This window comes from Oryctolagus cuniculus, chromosome 18, assembly GCF_051225735.1.
Source record: "Oryctolagus cuniculus isolate XC-2025 breed Fujian yellow rabbit chromosome 18, ASM5122573v1, whole genome shotgun sequence".
NCBI lineage: Eukaryota > Metazoa > Chordata > Mammalia > Lagomorpha > Leporidae > Oryctolagus > Oryctolagus cuniculus.
This window is the reverse complement of record NC_142884.1, coordinates 78158092-78176414: the sequence shown is the minus strand read 5'-3', so window position 1 is coordinate 78176414 and position 18323 is coordinate 78158092. Positions and strand designations below refer to the sequence as shown.

General features: G+C 59.8%; 1 protein-coding gene across 4 annotated transcripts in view; it reads left to right on the top strand.

Annotated features, from left to right (window-relative positions):
- Positions 1-3654: 3654 nt before the first annotated feature.
- The window catches only part of KLHDC4 (kelch domain containing 4), a 41325-nt gene continuing 26656 nt past the window's right edge, over positions 3655-18323 (top strand). The window contains exons 1-6 of one of the 4 annotated variants that reach the window (XM_089319046.1): positions 3655-3890; positions 6105-6196; positions 6282-6423; positions 10840-10918; positions 12344-12442; positions 15451-15587. Coding sequence is in view for 2 of the 4 variants with exons in the window: in XM_070061889.2 (XP_069917990.2) it covers positions 3792-3890; positions 6105-6196; positions 6282-6423; positions 12344-12442; positions 15451-15587 (569 nt within the window). In the remaining 2 variants the exon portion in view is untranslated. The remainder of the gene's footprint in view (positions 3891-6104; positions 6197-6281; positions 6424-10839; positions 10919-12343; positions 12443-15450; positions 15588-18323) is intronic. The other 3 variants (XM_070061890.2, XM_070061889.2, XM_070061891.2) reach the window with 3 other exon arrangements.

The following is an 18323-nucleotide window of genomic DNA, read 5'->3' as shown; positions in this document are numbered from 1 at the left end:
GTCAGCGGGCAGGGATGCCAGCCCCTCGCCCAGCCCTCTGGACGGCACAGGACAGTCTCCTCCAAGGCCACCCTCGGACACTGCAGGTCAGCAAGACGAGAAAACCCACGTGCCGGTCTGAAGGAACGTGGAGACCCCCCCACCCCACCCCGCTCCTCTGGGAGAGGAATGTTACGCGCGAGGCAGACGTTGGTCTCTGTGCACGCGGGCACAAAGGAACATCAGCGGAATGAGGAAAAACGTGGAACTGAGCCCGGCCAGCATTGCTTTTGTCAGTGACTGGGAGGTGGGCCCTCTCCTGGGGCAGCCTGGAGGGGTTTTCCTCTCCTTTCCCCCAGGGACCTGTCAGGTTCTGGGAGGAATTTCGGGAATCCCACACCCAGGAAGCCCCCCCCCAGCCACACCCCAGAGGGGGAGGTGGGGGGGGGGATGAGGGGCTCACACCCACATCTGCAAAAGCTCTGTGTGCAGATCTTTCCTGACACCCACCTAGTCTACCAGATGTATTTCTCCTCATTCAACTTTGCCTCCTTGCTTACCATTTAAAAAGCAAAGAGGGGCCGGCGCTGTGGCGCAGTGGGTTAAAGCCCCAGCCTGCAGCGCCTGCCTCCCATACGGGCCTTTGTGGCCATCTGGGGAGTGAACCAGTGCATGGAAGCCCTCTCTCTGTAACTCTGCCTCTCAAGTAAATAAATAAATCTTTTAAAAACAATAATTCATTCCGTTTTATTTCTGAGTATTTTATTTCTGAGTATGTACAAGCATTCCCTTACATGTAGGTGCGATGGACCGATCCGAGATCAGCCAGGAGCTTCCTCCGGGCCTCCCTCATGGCTGCAGGGGCCCGAGCACCTGGGCCTTCTGCTGCTGCCTTCCCAGGCCATAGCAGAGAGCTGGACAAGAAGAGGAGCAGCCGGGACTCGAACTGGCACCCGCATGGAATGTCGGCACTGCAGGTGGAGTACTAACCTACTGCGCCACAGCGCCAGCCCCCGGGGACTATGGAGTCCCATAGCAACGGTCAGAGGCAAATCTCAGAAGAAGCAGGCTCCGTGCAGGAAGTCCCCTCACTCCCCCAGAAAAAGCGCACGTCCTGCGTGCTCGTGTTTGGTAAAACAGGGTCACTCAGGGAAGGGGCCGGGAGGACAGGAAAGATTGGCAGGTGCAGGATGAGGCGTCCGTTCTGTGGCAAGGCTTCTGTGGGTGTTTGCATGTACACTCGCCGGCACACGTGAAATTCTGCACTTTTATTTATTATTTGAATTATGCCAAGAAGTCTGTGTGTGCACCAAGACGATGCCCCACCTGCCCAGGGCCATTGTGGTTCTCCCTGTGGAGTCTCGGGACCATAACGCAAGTTCCTCCTCAACCCTTGAGCCCCTCCCCAGCGATGAGCCCCCCCGCAGGTCCCTGCTGGTCCCCTCGTCCTTCCCTCCCCCTCTGTGCCACCTTCCCGGCAGGCACATGTTCAGCAGGCGCAGGCCGTGCGCAGACAGCCTCTAGCTGCGGCTCGTGTTCCTCCCTGTGGAGTGTGCGTGGACGGGCAGCACACGCGCGGTGAGGATCCGTGGTGCTGGAACAGCGGCAGGACCGTCTCCCCCAGGTAGACGCCGGCGGGGCTCGCTGTCCGGGGGCCACGTCTCAGTCAGCTCGCAAGGACCAGAGTGGAGCACGGTGCGTTCTCTGCGGCACAGCTGACGAAGCACCCCCGGAGGAGAGGCCGCCCCCAGCGCGGAGCAGTGAGACCGCACCTGCTGCTTCCCCTCGCAGCTGGAAACCCACCAGCGGAGAAGCACCGGTTCTGAACTAGTCCCGAGGGCACCGGGTCCAGCTCCGGCTCCCTCGAACGCAGCCCCTGGCCAGCGTCCCTAGGTTGCTAGGCGACCGTCAGCCAGGTCAGGATGACGACCTCAGTGCGCGGGTGCCCAACCTCTAGCATTTTTGTTTGCCGCTTTTCCATTCAGTCTTTGCGCTCTCAGTGGCTTCGTTGTGTCGCAGGTGGCCTGGCCTGCTGCTCACCTCCCCGGCGGAGACGTGCAAGGATGCACCTCCTGAGCACTGGCGAGAACGTCCAGTCCCACAGATTTTCCTTCAGCGTAGCCATCCCTAACGTCCCTCCTCTTGTGAACTTCAACTTGGAGGCAGCAGAGGGCGCCAGCTCACCCGCCAGACGGCCTGGAAGTCAAGGACACATTGTATTTAAGATATCCCATTAAAGTTGCAAAGGCGAGAATTTCCCCAGCACCCGCTGCAGTCAGTCGCTTTGCTATTTCAGAGTTCACTCTGGATGTTCTATCCCCATCCTCGCCAGTGGATCACCCTGACACGGAGAAGCCAAGTGCCTTCCAATTCAGCCTCAAGAGTCTTGTGGGTAATAGAGCAGCGAACCCTGCACCTGCACCTGCACCTGCTCCTCCGTCTCCCAGCCTCTCGGAGGGGCCGCACTTGGCTGTGGCTCCAGGGCCATCGTGCCCAGGCCTCTCGGGATGGCCAGGAAAGAGCGTGGCAGGATTAGCCGTGCTCCTCAGCTCACAGCCCGGGAGATGGAATGTAATTATTTCCTGGGGGCACCGTGAGAACTCGGTCTCCCGGAGCTTATCACGCGCGGGCAACCCTCCCGCTCCCGCACGATCAGATCCAAACTGGTTCTGTCTCCCGCCACCTCTGGGCCTTGTTCCAGTTCTCTTCCTTCCCATCACTTCCCAGGTCCGTGATGACGTCTTCTAAGTAATACCAAACACCTTCACCCCGACATTTCTTTTTTTGAAAGCTTTATTTATTTACTTGAAAGTCAGAGTTACACACACACACACACACAGAGAGAGAGAGAGAGAGAGAGAGAGAATCTTCCATCCGCTGGTTCACTCCCCAGTTGGCTCTAACGGCCGGAGCTGGGCCGATCTGAAGCCAGGAGCTTCTTCCAGGCCTCCAACAAGGGTACAGGGGCCCGAGGACTTGGACCATCTTCTACTGCTTTCCCAGGCCACAGCAGAGAGCTCGGTCGGAAGTGGAGCAGCCAGGACTCGAACCAGCGCACATGTGGGATGCCAGCACCGCAGGTGGCAGCTTTCCCCGCTGAGCCGGGAAGTGTCCGGGCGCGGCAGTCGTTCGCCGCACGGCTGGAGCGCACTCGGGTCCCACTTCCCCCCGCGACGGGCCAGCGCCCTCGGAGAAGCGGGGGGCCTGAGCGCAGTCGCGGGGGGCAGGGGTGCGTCTGCGTGTAGTGCAGGACCCGCGGCCCCGGCACCTGACTGTCCGCCACCCGCGCTTCATTACAGAGTGGGGAGACGGCGCCGCCACGCCGGTTCACCCCGACACCCCAAGGCCGGGCCGCGCCGGGAGCCAGGCGCTCCCTCCAGGTCGCCCACAGGGCGGCGGGGCCCCAGGACCGCAGCCGCCGCCCCTCCGGGGGCCCAGCGCGCGTCTTCCCCGCCGCGGCCAGCGTGCCCCGCACGTGTGCTCACGGCTGGCGGAAGCGGCTGTCAGAAGGCGGGGGCTGCGGGCGTGAAAATCCTCGCGGGGACGAGCAGTGCGCTGAGCCCGAGTCCTTCCACGCAGCGAACGGCCACGGGCCGCGGAGGGCGGGAGAAGGCGGGCGCGGGCGGAGCGCACAGACCACGCCCCCGAAGCCCCAGGCCTCTCGCCCCGCCCAACCCTCGCCCGGAAGCGGCCAGGGGGCGTGCCGGAAGTGACGCGCATTCAGCGCGCCGCGCCGTCCGGGGAGCGCCAGCTTCGGGCGGCCGCGCTTTTGCTAGTTTCTTGGTGGCTGGAGCCGCCTCGGACCCGGCGCGATGGGCAAGAAGGGCAAGAAGGAGAAGAAGGGCCGCGGTGCGGAGAAGACGGCCGCCAAGATGGAGAAGAAAGTGTCCAAGCGCTCGCGGAAGGAGGAGGTGAGCGGGCCGGGTGCGGACACAGCCCTCCGGGGGCCGCAGGCGGGGGTCGCACCGGCCTCGCGGGGCGGGCGAAGGCCGCTGTCCGGCCCGGCGCCCCCTCCCGGGACCCCGCGCGTGCCTGGCCTCCCTTCCCCGCCCTGGACGCTAGGGTGCCGGCCCTTGGGGGGTCCAGGCCGTTCTCGCCTGCCCGCTCCCCCTCCCCAGCGCCTCTGCAAGCTGCGTGGCCCGCGAGTGAGGCCGTTTCGGCTGCCGAGAAGTCCCGGCACAGAGCGCTCCCGGGGGTGAAGAGGCAGAGGGAGCCGCTGGAACTGCTGGAGTTGGTGACCGCCGCGGTGGGGGTGTCCGTCCCCCCGGGCGCACCTGCGCCGAGCGTGCTGCCTGCTGCCGCCTGCTGCTCAGGGCTCCTCTGAGAATCGGGAGCGCGTGCGGGGTGCCCCGCGGGCCGCCGTCCTCGCCGCCCAGGGAATCGTGCCGTGTTGATGTCTCCGCCGGACGGGAGGTCAGAGGCCAGAGCGTCACACCGCCTCGAGTGACCACACGCGCCCGGTGCTGAGCGTTTCCGAGGCCTTTCTGTCCCCCCCAGTCACATCGTGGGGCCGGCTCGACGCTGTCAGCTTCCTGAGCAGCCAAGTGCACGGGCTCTGCCCCTCGAGGGCCTGGGTTCGAATCCACTCCGCCGCAGCTGGCTGCCGGCCTCCGAGGCGCAGGAAGTGGGTTCAGCTGTGTGGCGTCTGCAGCACAGTGCTTGGCACGAAGCAGGCGGTCAGGAAGGAGCTGGTGACGGTCGCTGCTCTCCACTGTCCCCTGGGGTGCCCGGCGTTCAGCGACCCTGGGAGTTGCTTCCCGGGAGAGAGCCTGTGGGTCCGGGACCTTGCTCATCACCTCTGTTCATCCTCAAAACCACCCTTAAGATCACTGGCCGTGTGTGTCCTGTAAGCAGCCACAGCGGTGATCTCCCGTCCTGTCACAGGCCAGGGGTCATCGGGAACGGGGGTCCTGCAGACGGCTTGGAATCCTGCCCCAGAATCCTGTGTCGGCTCTCCTGGTCGGCACTGCCACTGTGCTGGCCTCTGCCCGGCTCCCCGGCCGCCCGGCTCCCCGCTCCAGCCACACTGCCTTTCTCCCAGGTCTCCGGACGCTGTGGCCTTACCTCTCTGCCTGTCGGCTCCTTGTTGCCTTGGGGAGACTGTCACTGACAGGGCCACTTGAGTCCCCCAGACCCCACCTCTGTCTCCCCCAACCCAGTGCTCGTGGGGCCCTCGGGTGAAGCGGTGCTGCCTTAGAGTGCCGGGTGTGGGCCCAGGGGAAGCGGTGCTGCCTTAGAGTGCCGGGTGTGGGCCCAGGGGAAGCGGTGCTGCCTTGGAGTGCCAGGTGTGGGCCCAGGTGAGTGTTCCTCGGCAAGACGGGGGCAGTGGCTGCTGCCGCGTGGGCAAGGAGTGGAGGAGGCGGAGGTGGAACCTGCGCTCCTGCCAGGCTGTGCGCCTCCTGCACCTGTGTGTTTGCAGCCCAGTGTCTAGAACATTCTGACGGAGCCCGCTCCCAACAGGAGACATGGAAGCACCCTTGTGCGCTGGGTTGGCCCCGTGGGGATGGCCTTAGCCTGGTGGCAGTAATGCCAGCCGCACCCAGGGCTGCTGCAGCTGCTCCTTTCTGACCAGTGCCCCTTCCTCCCGCCGCATCCCCCTTTCACCAGAGTGAAGACTGGGTTCCAGGGCTGGCCAGCCCCGTGGGCATTCACCCTAACTCCCGAGTCGGCTGCAGGGTTGTACCGCGGAGACCTCCTCCCCCGGGGGGACCCTGCCGATGCCTGCCGGGCCCCGCTGGGCAGACTTTGTTCCCAGAGCCGATGCTCTCTTCTGGGAGGGGGTTTATGCAAATGCACACGAGAAACAGCAGACCCTGCTGGGCAGACCAGATGCAGGCTGGCCTGGGAGCCTGGGGGGTTCTGGAGCGTGAGCAGGGGGTGTTCCCGCACCAGGAGCGAGGTGCGTGAGGGCCCGAGCTGGGGTGAAGTGGTCCTGAGGACCACAGGCATCCACGCCGCCCAGGAGGCTGCCTCAGGTCCGCTCTGCGGGGCCTGGGTGTTACCATCACATGTGTCAAACAGGCAGAGCGGTTAGGGTTCTGGGGGAGGCCACGCCCCTGACAGAGCGACCAGGAAGGAAGCTGAGCAGTCTCCCCAGCCTCACGTGTGGCCCGCTGTGTCCGCAGGAAGACCTGGAGGCCCTCATCGCCCACTTCCAGACTCTGGACGCCAGGAAGACCCAGGTCGTGGAGACGCCGTGCCCCCCGCCCTCACCACGGTAAGCTGGCGAGTTTCCTGTGTTAGCGTTTGGACTGCAAATTGGAAAGTGCCTTAAATCAGCACGGTGGTTTTGTGACCATCAGGCACCTGGGACGTTTTCGCTCTTGCAAACCTGTGGAGGCTGTGGAGCTGGAGACAGGGCCAGTGCCGGCGGGAGAGGCCTCCGGGGCACCGCCGTGGGCGACTGTCCTGGGGCGGCGCCTGGGTCCTGAACGTATCTTACAGGTGGGCCTTGCAGGTGACAATCTGAAGAATACCGTGCCTCTCTGTCCTGTTGCTTCTTAATTTTTTTATTGTTGTCTGGAAGTTAAGCCGCTGTAGATGCATTTGTGAATTAGGTGGACGAGTTACAGGTGTGCAGGATTTCAGGCGCCGTGGAAGGAGCGGAGCTGCGCGGCCTGGGAGTCCTGAGTGCTGCACGTCTGGATTCAGGGCTGCGTGATTCTTAGATTTGGGACTCTGAGTCGAGAGGTCAGGGTGGGAGCCCAGAGAGGAGTGCGGAGACTGCGTCGTTCCGAGCTGGGCCTGTGGTATAGCTGAAGTGTTTTGTTTCACGTCTCTCAGAATGGACTGAAAGCGCTGTCCCAGCCTGGGGAGGCCTGGGACCTAGCGCCGACAGCGCAGGGCCAGACCCCCCCCCCCCCCTTCAGACCCAGGAGGGCGGGGGCGGCCTCTGAGCAGCTTCCTGCCCGTCAGGCCTCCTGTCTGTCTGGAGTTCCGGCTCCCAGGGACTAGAGCTGGTGCAAGGAGATGGGCTTTACTCACGGGGCTGGCGGTCCTGGGGCAAAGGGGAACTTGTCTCCTAGGCGCTTTTCCGGGTTTGCAGGGTACAGCGGACTTAGAGGAGGGAGGGGCCGCTGTGGGGGCTGGGGAGGCTCATGGGCTTTGTTGGTTTTTGGGTGAATCAGCTCCCAGCTGAGCAGATGGTGGCTCCGTGACCTGAGGCCTGACTGTTAGAGCCGCTGACTGAAGGTCCTGACCGGCGGTGGTCCCTTGGGCATCAGGCTCCTCGGACTTGGTGGTCTCCTTGTCTGGGGCTTGCAGGTCTAGCTGTTTGCCTGTAGTCCCTGGAATTCTTGAGCGTTACCTGTCTGTGGAGTTTGCTTGCGTCTGATCAGTCACGAAGTCTGCAGTTAACTCTGGTTAAGCCGCGTGTGAAGAGGGAAAAGAGTGTATTCCCCTGAGATGACACTGCGAGTTGGGCTGTTTTTCCCTTGGGTTGACAGGCTGTCTCTGGGCCTCACACGTTCCACCGTGCTGTGACCGTGCTGTACATACCCCTCCCCCTCTTGTATATATACAACTTATTGCTCAGCCAACTTCTTACCATGGACCCTGATGACCCATTTATTTATTGATTGATTTTTAAAAGATTTACTTATTTGAAAGGCAGAATTACAGAGAGGCAGAGAGAGAGAGAGGGAGAGAGATTTTCCATCTGCTAGTTCACTCCCAGATGGCCACAATGGCCGGAGCTATGCTGAGCCGAAGCCAGGAGCCAGGAGTTTCTTGCAGGTCTCCCTTGCGGCTGCAGGGGCCCAAGGACCTGGGCCATCTTCTACTGCTTTCCCAGGCCACAGCAGAGAGCTGGATCGGAAGTGGAGCAGCCAGGACTCGAACCAGCATCCGTATGGGATGCTGGCCCTGCAGGCGGTGGCCTTACCTGCTAAGACACAGCCCCGGCCCCTATGCATGTGTTTGAAAAGATACTCATTTGAAAGGCAGAGCATTGGACAGGGAGGTGCGGGGGGGCGGGTGGAGTTGGGAAGAGAGGGGGAGAGAGAGAGACACATACGCACACAGGGGGAGAGAGACTTTCCATCTGCTCATTCACTCCCCAAATGGCCTCAATAGGCAGGGCAGGGCCCGGCTGAAGCCAGGAGCCAGAAACTGCATCCAGTTCTCCTGGTTGGGTGGCAGGGGCCCAAGCACTTGAACTATTTTTTTTTTAAAAAGACTTACTTATTTACTTGAAAGAGTTACAGAGAGAAGGAGAGGCAGAGAGCGAGAGAGAGGGGAGGGAGGGAGGGAGGTCTGTCTGTCTGTCTGTCTGTCTGTCTGTCTTCCATCTGCTGGTTCTCTCCCCAGATGGCCACAACAGCTGTAGCTGTGCTGATCCGAAACCAGGAGCCAGGAGCTTCCTCCGGGTCTCCCACGTGGGTGCAGGGGCCCAAGCACTTGGACCATCTTCCACTGCTTTCCCAGGCCACAGCAGAGAGCTGGGTCGGAAGTGGAGCAGCCGGGACTCAAACCAGCACCCCTATGGGATGCCAGCCCTGCAGGCGGCGGCCTTACCTGCTCGCCACAGCGCCGGCCCCAGCACTTGAGCTACTGTCTGGGCAGCTGGTCTCAAAGAAGCGTTCCATAGGGGATGCCAGCATTGCAGGTGGCAGCTTAGCCTTTGGAGGCTTCAAGCTTGGTGTGCCCTGGCCCTCCTGAGGAGAGCTGCTTTGAATGGGGATTTTTTTAGGGGGTGGGGTGAGGTTGATACTGTAGGACTTCTAAAGCAGCATTGCCCAGAAGTCCCATGTTGCATCAGGACGTAACTGGCTGTTCCCTGGCTTGGCTGGGGTGCTTCTGGGTGGGAGGAGCCGGTGCATGGTGCTCACTAACGTCTGACTCCACCTCTTCAATAATGCTATGGAGAAGCCTTAGAAGTTAGCCATTTGTGGGTGTGCGAATTCCCAGGTGTTGGCCCAGGTGTAGTTGTCTGGGAAGTGAGGCCATTGCAGGCAGTCCCCTGCCTGCTCTGAGAGACCGGAGTATGAAGACACCTGTGCAGGGCCTCGTGTGGTTTCCCACCAAGAATCAGTAGATGTTTGCTAAGGAAAAGTCTGGTGATGGAGGAGTGTGGGAAACACTTTCTTCTGAAGAGGGTAGCCATTGTGGCTGTTTTAAACCGGGTCACTGATGGTGGGTTACTGAGCTGGCAGTGCTGTGCAGCCAGCGCTGTGCCGCGTTTCCAGACTTCTCCGATGCCCCGAATAGTAGTGACCTGGTGCCCGCGGGTTTGTCACACCCGCCCCCACTCTAGTCTTCCTGTCCCTGTGAACTGCTGCACACAGCGTTTGTCCTTTAGGGTCTGGCTTCTCAGCTCTGAGTGTGTCTCGGGTGCACCACTGGTGTGATGGGCTCGGCTCCTCTGTCCCGTGGCTGTGAGATCGCCACCGCCCGCTCACTCACCTGTTCACAGGCACGTTTCTCAGCCTGAGAAATGTCTGTGCACAGTAAACCCCTAGGAGAAGAGTTCTCAGGCTTCCAAGGCTTCCAAGGTTCCCTGACCTTGAAACGTGCTTCAAGAAGGTGAGCCGTGCAGTGAGGTCTGGGATGCGTGTCTGGGAACAGGCGTGGGGAACACCACTGTGGAGGACTTGGAGAAGGCTGGCAGTGTGTCCCTTGTCGTTGTGTGCCAGTGTATCTACAGTTGGCCTCACTGCTGTGCTGTTGTCGTGTGTGGTTGGAAGGTTGCTGGGATGTCGACTAAAATGCCTACACTGGTTTGAGAACCGTGCTGGGACTGGCACTGTGGCATAGTGTGTAGAGCCACCACCTGCAGTGCCAGCATCCCATGTGGGCACTGGCTTGAGTCTCGGCTGCTCCTCTTGTAATCCGGCTCTCTGCTATGGCCTGGGAAAGCAGTAGAAGGTGGCCCAAGTCCTTGGGCCCCTGTACTTGTGTGGGAGACCCAGAAGAATCTTCTGGCTTCGGATTGGCGCAGTTCTAGCCATTGTGGCCAACTGGGGAGTGATCCAGCAGATGGAAGACCTCTCTCTCTCTGCCTCTGCCTGTCCTTCTCTCTGTGTGTGTAACCCCGACTTTCAAATAAATAAATAAATCTTAAAACAGTGCTGGTGGTGACATCAGAGGACAGCTTTGGAGAGTGTGGGTGTGAGGGGCATCGTTGCTGTGCGCAGCCTGGTCCTGGTCTGTGGAGCCAGGGCTGTCCTGGGAGTGTGAGCTGGCCAGCAGTGCAGGAGCCGGACACCTGTGTGGGAGGGAGCCGGCACCCTCGCCCCTTCCCGCACAAGCCTGGAGGCTGCAAGTCCCTGGAGGCCTGCCAGGTGGGAGCCGGTGTCGCAGTGGTCAGCGTTGTCACTGCCGGGGAGTACCTGAAAAAGGAAGTTTACAGGGAGGACAGGTTCATTCGGCTCGCAGTTTCAGAGCTCCAGGTCCAAGATCGGGCAGTCCCACTGGTTTGGCCCTGTTGAGGGTGCCGGTGGTAGTGTGGGACACAGCAGGAGGAGAGCCACTGGTCTGGCCCTGGCCTTCATAACCAGGCCTCTTTGTGGGAACTGCCTTCCGGACTCTTGCCTGGTGCCTGAAGGGCCTCCTGCTAGGCCCCGCCTCCTGGAGCCCGTGATGGATTAGTTTCCGCCCTGTGTGTGACGTTAACTTAGGACTGGGCTCTGGATGTCTGCCTGACGTGTCTCGCCTTCCGCGGGTTGTCCCGCTGCCCTTCCTCACTCTGCCACCCGTGGGCCGTAGTGTGGAATTCTTTTACCATGTCAAGAAGTTATTAAATATACAGGTACTTTGGCCTCTTTCTAAAACCGCAAAAAATAAAACTGCATGAGTTTGGAGGCCAGATCTTGTTCAGAGTAGCGAAGGGTCTGATTTGGTGCTGGTGTGCTGTCCCCCCAGGTTGAATGCCTCTCTGTCTGCTCATCCTGAGAAAGATGAATTGATCCTGTTCGGAGGTGAATATTTCAATGGCCAAAAAGTAAAGTATATATGTTTTTCTTTCTTTTAAATTTTGGTTTAAGACTGACTTATTGGAAAGGCAGAATGATGGAGGAGATACAGAGAGAAGGGGAGAGGGAAGGGGGGTTGGGAAGGAGGGAAGTGCAGAGAGAGAGAGAGAGAGAGAGAGAGAGATCGTCCATCTGTTTTTCACCCCAAATGCCCACACAGCTGAGCCTGGGCCAAGCCAGGAGCCAGGACCTCCCATCTGGGTCTTGCACGTGGGTGGCAGGGACTCCGGTGTTCGCGCCGTTGTCACCGCCTCCCAGGTGCATTAGCAGGAAGCTGGGTCAGAGTGGAGCAGCTGTGGCTTGAACCAACCCTCCAGCATGGGCCGCCTGCTGTGGGAGAACGTGCGGTGCCACGACACCGCCCCTGCCTTTTCTTCCCATTCTTCCCAGTGTTCCTGGGCCTCATTCGAGGCGAGCTGGCTTGAGACAGCGGGCCACACCGAGCGCATCAGGCCTTTGTGACGCGCTGTCCTCGCCTGGGGACCCAGTGCCTGTGCTGGCGCTGGCGCTGGTGTGGAAGGGTCTTGCTTCCTCTCCCTCGCGCTGCGCAGCCCCCCGGTGGGTCTTCAGGTTTCACAGCCAGCCTTCAGGGTCCTGTAGAAGAGTGTGCTGGCTGGGGGGGGGGGGGGGAGGGTCGTTGTGTCAAGCAGCCCAGAAAGCCCCACGCTTCTGAGTTGTGTGTGAGACGGCCTCGTCACACGAGTCTGTGGGGACCCCGTGCGTTCGACTTCATTGATCGGCTCTGGGTTTTCATGCTTCAAAACTGAGGCCTGAATTAGGAGAACGGCGAATCTCACCCAGTATCCCAGACGCCCGGTGTCATGGGGGTTACCAGGCGTGTCGGGCAGTGCCGTGGGCTGGGTGGGCTACCAGGCGTGTCGGGCAGTGGCGTGGGCTGGGTGGGGTACCAGGCGTGTTGGGCAGTGGCGTGGGCTGGGTGGGGTACCAGGCGTGTCGGGCAGTGCTGTGGGTTGGATGGGTTAGACACCTGAGCACTGCACGTGCGGGGGGAGCGCTAGACCGCGTTGTTGGCTCACTTTCGGTACGGTGCCTGGTAAGTGGGGTGAGATAGTCGTCAGTAAGTCACAAAGTGGGCTGTGAGTCTGCCCCGCTGCGGGCTAAGGTGAGGGCTCTGAGCACACGCGGGGTGGGCTGGGCTGAGCTAGGACGCTTGGGACGCGTCAGGTGTACTAAGTGCACTTTTGACCTAGAATGGTTGGAGCTGTGGTGGGTTTGTGGGACGTGACCTTGTCACACCCAGCTGTCCGGGGACCAGCTGCTGGCCTCCTGCTGTGCGTGACTTACGTTGCCCGGGAACGGGAACCACCGCGGTTGTTCCTGCCGCGGCCTGGAAGGACGTCATTCAGACGCTAACGCTGCTCTCCTCCTTGCAGACGTTGCTGTACAACGAGCTCTATGTCTACAATACCAGGAAGGACACCTGGACCAAAGTGGACATCCCCAGCCCGCCGCCGCGGCGCTGTGCGCACCAGGTATGCAGCCCTGACTGTGGCCTGCTCCCTCCTCTCCCGGTCAGAGTCTGGCGCACACTGGAGAGGCTGTGGGTGACCGGGGCCTGTGCGGAGGCGGGGCCTTACCGAGCGTCCCGGCTCCGCCGTCCTGTGACCTGGACTTCTCACGGTGTGGTGCTTCTCTTCACCGCGGGGTGTGAAGTACTCGGCAGGCAGCCGCTGGTCTGCAGGGGGCTCGCTGTCTGCCGGAGTTGAGAGGACCCTGTGGCTCATGGTTCCCACTAGATGGTGAAAGGAGGGGAGTGGGGTGTGGGGGTAGGAGAATGGTTATTCTAGAAGGAAATGAATCGTCCCTGGGGAAGACACAGCGATGGCGCTGGGTGGGCCTGGGGGGTTGTCTCCAAGGCCTTGGGGACACAGCGGTGTTGCTGGGTGGGCCTGGGGGATTGTCTCCGAGGCCTTGGGGACACAGCGGTGTTGCTGGGTGGGCCTGGGGGGTTGTCTCCGAGGCCTTGGGGACACAGCGGTGTTGCTGGGTGGGCCTGGGGGGTTGTCTCCGAGGCGTTGGGGACACAGCGGTGTTGCTGGGTGGGCCTGGGGGGTTGTCTCCGAGGCGTTGGGGACACAGCGGTGTTGCTGGGTGGGCCTGGGGGGTTGTCTCCGAGGCGTTGGGGACACAGCGGTGTTGCTGGGTGGGCCTGGGGGGGTTGTCTCCGAGGCGTTGGGGACACAGCGGTGTTGCTGGGTGGGCCTGGGGGGGTTGTCTCCGAGGCGTTGGGGACACAGCGGTGTTGCTGGGTGGGCCTGGGGGGTTGTCTCCGAGGTGTTGGGGACACAGCGGTGTTGCTGGGTGGGCCTGGGGGGTTGTCTCCGAGGTGTTGGGGACACAGCGGTGTTGCTGGGTGGGCCTGGGGGGTTGTCTCCGAGGTGTTGGGGACACAGCGGTGTTGCTGGGTGGGCCTGGGGGGTTGTCTCCGAGGTGTTGGGGACACAGCGGTGTTGCTGGGTGGGCCTGGGGGGTTGTCTCCGAGGTGTTGGGGACACAGCGGTGTTGCTGGGTGGGCCTGGGGGGTTGTCTCCGAGGTGTTGGGGACACAGCGGTGTTGCTGGGTGGGCCTGGGGGGGTTGTCTCCGAGGTGTTGGGGACACAGCGGTGTTGCTGGGTGGGCTGCGGGGGAAGCACTTCCGCGTCCGGATGTTCCTGTGCCCCTCGGACAGCCGAGTTCACTCAACACGAGATTTGACTGTGGAGAAGGGTGGGCGTGGTCTCCACGGTGCAGGACATGGCTTCCCAGTGTCTGCTGCCCCGTTTTCTGATTGCGTGCCCAGAAGGAGTCCCTGGTCTGAACAGGCCTGCGAGGAGGCTTCCTGCAGACGCAGGCCAGCGGGCCTCCGGGCCACCCTTCCTCTGGGATTGGGGCAGGTGTCAGTGAGCTCGTGACGCGTAGGGTGTAAACAGACGCAGGGGTCCTGGTCAGCCCTCAGGCGTCCACACCGTCCTGAGCCTGGAATGTTCTGTTCCTGCCTGCTGAGCTGAGGACTGTTCGGTCCTGGAGGAGGAAGAGTCCGTCCCAGGTCCCTGGGGCGCAGCTGGGGTCTGGTGTGCCCTGGGATCTGGGGCCAGAGTGGGGCTGGTGGTGTCCCGACGGAGCAGTCACACTTCCTGTGCAGCTCTGCTGTGGCTCCGCCGGCTCAGGGGATCGCAGGTCTTAATTGCATTCTTGTAGGATTAATGCCGTGGGGGCCTCAGCCAGCTTGGATTGGTTTTGCTGCTGGTTTCTCTTCAGATCTGATTTGCCTGGATGCCTCGTAAGACTTCCTGTGTTGGGGCTCGGTGCTGTCTGTGTCGCTGAGGGTGACCTGCTGTTTCCCCAAAGCGTTCCACAGTGAACCAGACATGGGGAGCAGATGTTGGTTAGGAAGTCTTGCCTGTAGATCATTACAGTTCGAATCTACTCCATTGAACTCTGGCACCTAGAAACGTGTCCTGTGCTGGGTTTGATGAGCACGATATTTGGCATCCTGTTCTTTGTCTTTTAAACAGTTACAAGGCCAAAGTCACTGTGTAGTCTGTTGTTTTCCCTAGGTCTGGATTTTGGGAGTAGAACTTTTTTTGTAAACTTTATTTAATGAGTGCATGTTTCATAGGTACAACTTCAGGAATATAATGGTTCTTATCCCATACCCGCCCCCCCACCTCAACTCCCGTCCCACCTCCTACTCCCTCTCTCATCCCATTCTTCATTAAGGTTCATTTTTAGTTTAACTTTATATACAGAAGACCAACTCTATACTACATAAAGATTTCAGCAGTTTGCACCCACACAAAGTATAAAGTACTGTTTGAGTAGTAGTTATACCGTTAATTCTCATAGTACAACACATTAAGGAGAGAGGTCCTACATGGGGAGCAAGTGCACAGTGACTCCTGTTGTTGATTTAACAAGTGACACTCTGATGTATGGTGTCAGTAATCACCCGAGGCTCTTGTCATGAGCTGCCAAGGCTGTGGAAACCTTTTGAGTCCACAAACTCCGACATTATTGAGACAGGGCTATAATCAAAGTGGAAGTTCTCCCTTCAGAGAAAGGTACCTCCTTCTTTGATGGCCCCTTCTTTCCACCGGGGTCTCACTCACAGAGATCTTTCATTTAAGTTATTTTTTGCCACAGTATCTTGGCTTTCCATGCCTGAGATACTCTCATTGGCTTTTTAGCCGGATCTGAATGCCTTTAGGGCTGATTCTGAGGCCAGAGCAACTGTTTATTTTGATGACACATGGTGTTACCTGAATTTATGTGGCCGTTTGTCTTTGAACCTAGGAAGTCATGCAGGTTTATTGGATGTTTGACCCAGGGCAGTGTGCCCTTGGGGTTTTGGGAACGCCCTGGGAAGCAGATGGAGATGTGGGGCTGGCCAAGATGGGGCAGTGTTCCAGGGCTCTGAGTGGGCAGAGCTGCTGTTGGCGTCACCTGGGGCTGGCTCTGCTTCTTTGTGGTCACCCTGACCCGTCACTTTCCTTTTAACAGGCTGTGGTGGTGCCTCAAGGCGGCGGGCAGCTGTGGATCTTCGGAGGGGAGTTTGCGTCCCCCGACGGGGAGCAGTTCTACCACTATAAGGATCTCTGGGTCCTGCACCTGGCCAACAAGACCTGGGAGCAAGTCAAGTAAGCTGGCCGGCGGGTGGGGGTGGGGTCTCAGCAGCAGGGCTGGGGAGCCCAGGTGCAGTCCTGAAATGCCACAGGGCTGGGTGACTGGGCCGTGAGGAGACGGCTCATGCTCTCTCTGGACCCTTTGCAGAGAACCCCGGCCTGGAGCAGCTGGCCCCCGGCTTTGTCGCGGGCTCCAGCACTGCATTCGGGTTTGTTTTCCGGTTCCTCTCTGCTCAGCACCCCGTTTGTCACGTGTAATGCCGTCTCCTCCCACGGAGGAGCCCTGTTTACCGTGGCTGCCGCCCTGGGTCTCACACTGGCTGGGGAGGAGCTGACCCCTCGGAAATGTGTTGTTGCTAAAGGGAGTGCTCTAGTCCTGTGCACTGGAGGGGTGGGGGGCTGGTGGGGGGCGGGATTCCCGCTTGTCAGTAACCTGGGCTGGGTGTGGGTGTGCTTCATGCCCCCTCTCGCAGATGCTGGGGATTGGTTGTTGGTGGCACGCTCGCCGCGGGGTCTGAGTGGCAGAGACCATGTTTGTGTTGACGAATCTGTAACAGAAGGAGCCTGGCAGAGCGGCAGCTGGCGGTAGAGCCGGTGCCTCATCCTCCCCGAGCGGGGGTGTTTCGGCACAGTTCTGGCAGCTTCTGCTCCAGTGGGGCGGCAGGGCTGTCGTGGGATTCCGTGGTGGGGCCTCCTCTTGAAGTCCTGGGACTCTGGCAGGACGAGGGCCACTCACTGGAGCGTGAGCCCGGGAGGGGTGCTGGGCCCGGACACGAGAGCAGGCGAGTGAAGACTGCTGCGCTCGGCTGCTGGGGGAGGAGAGGGCGTTGGCAGGGGGAGCTGGGGCGTGCAGGGGTTACTGTGTCCCCAGTTCTGCGTTTCTCTCGGGCTCGCTTTCGGCAAGATTCTTTACTGAGGCAGGAGGGCAGCCAGGAAATTATTTTCATATTAAACATTGATTATATGACGAAGTTGAAACTCAAGCCGTTTTCCCTTTAAAAGTATTGGAGCTGTTGTGCTGTAGCAGGGTAGGCTGCCCCTTGCGACCCCTCCTGGGAAGGCCGTGGAAGATGGTCCGAGTACCTGGGCTCCTGGTGTCAGCCTGGTCTAGGCATGGCTGTTGGGGATATTGGGAAATGAAACAGCAAATGGAAGATCTCTCTCTCTCACTCCCTCTCTCTCTGTCTCTCTGTCTCTCCCTCTCTTTCTCACTCTCACTTTGCCTTTGAAATAATGTTTTTTTTTTGTTTGTTTGTTTTGTTTTTTTTTTAAGATTTATTTATTTGAAAGGCAGAGTTACAGAGAGGCAGAGGCAGAGAGAGGTCTTCCATCCACTGGTTCATTCCCCAGGTGGCTGCAACAGCCAGAGATGTGCCAGTCTGAAGGCAGGAGCCAGGAGCTTCTTCCAGGTCTCCCATGCAGGTACGGGGGCCCAAGGACCTGGGTCATCTTCTGCTGCTTTCCCAGGCCATAGCAGAGAGCTGGATCGGAAGTGGAGCAGCCAGGACTCAAACCGCTGCCCCTATGGGATGCTGGCACTGCAGGCCGCGGCTTTACCTGCTACGCCACAGCGCCGGCCCCAATAAATGAGTCTTTATAAAAGCGTTGAGACCCAAAGCATGGATCTTGTGTCTTTTGCTTTGCTTTAATTATTCCTTTCCAAGCACGATTGTTATTATTGGCTTGCTTGTTCATTTTGATGAATTCACTGATATTTCCTTAGCATTTTGTCAAGCTTGGTAGCACATGTCCCGCACCTGAGGGGAAGTGCAGATGGCCACCCCGAGAGAAGATGCACGGGTGAGGAGCTCTCTCAGGCCACCCCTGCAGGGCTGCTAGGAGCTGCTTTAGCACAGACACGGTCTCCCTGCCTCTGGCTTCAGCAGGAGTGTGCCTGTCACCGGGTCTGTCCCCAGGGAGCGAGAACAGGAGAACATGTGAATACGTGACCATGAGAACATGTGAACATGTGAACATGCAGCCGCCCAGGGAGCAGCCCGTTCCCTCTGTGTGTGACGTGAGCTGTCTGCTGCTGCCAGCCCAGTTGCACTCAGGACATGCGAGCACCACCCACTCTGCAGGTGTCCCGTGACTCAGATACCTTTTTATCGCAATAAAAGGGGAGGGTGTTTAAAGGTATGTTGTAGAAGCTGCTAAGCGCATTTTTATTTTTACTTTTTAGAAGGATTTGGGGCCGGCGCCGCGGCTCAGTAGGCTAATCCTAGTGGCGCCGGCACCCCGGGTTCTAGTCCCGGTCGGGGCACCGGACTCTGTCCCAGTTGCCTCTCTTCCAGTCCAGCTCTCTGCTGTGGCCCGGGAGTGCAGTGGAGGATGGCCCAAGTGCTTGGTCCCTGCACCCCATGGGAGACCAGGAGAAGCACCTGGCTCCTGCCATCGGATCAGCGCGGTGTGCCGGCTGCAGCACGCCGGCCGTGGCAGCCATTGGAGGGTGAACCAACGGCAAAGGAAGACCTTTCTCTCTGTCCACTCTGCCTGTCCAAAAAAAAAAAAGAAGGGTTTGGAAGGCAGAGTGTCAGATTTTCTGTGTACTGGTTCCTTCCCCAGCAGCCTGAACCAGGTCTCCCATGTGGGTGCGTGTCCTTGCTTTGAGGAGTTTGCCTTAAAAGAAAGTGCTTGCTGTCATTTTCTATCAAAAGAAGTGAAAAAATATGCAGAAAGAAGCCAGGTGCAGAGCCTGTGTGCATGCCTCAGGAAGGCTGGTGTGTGTGCACATGTGCCCGTCGTGTTCAC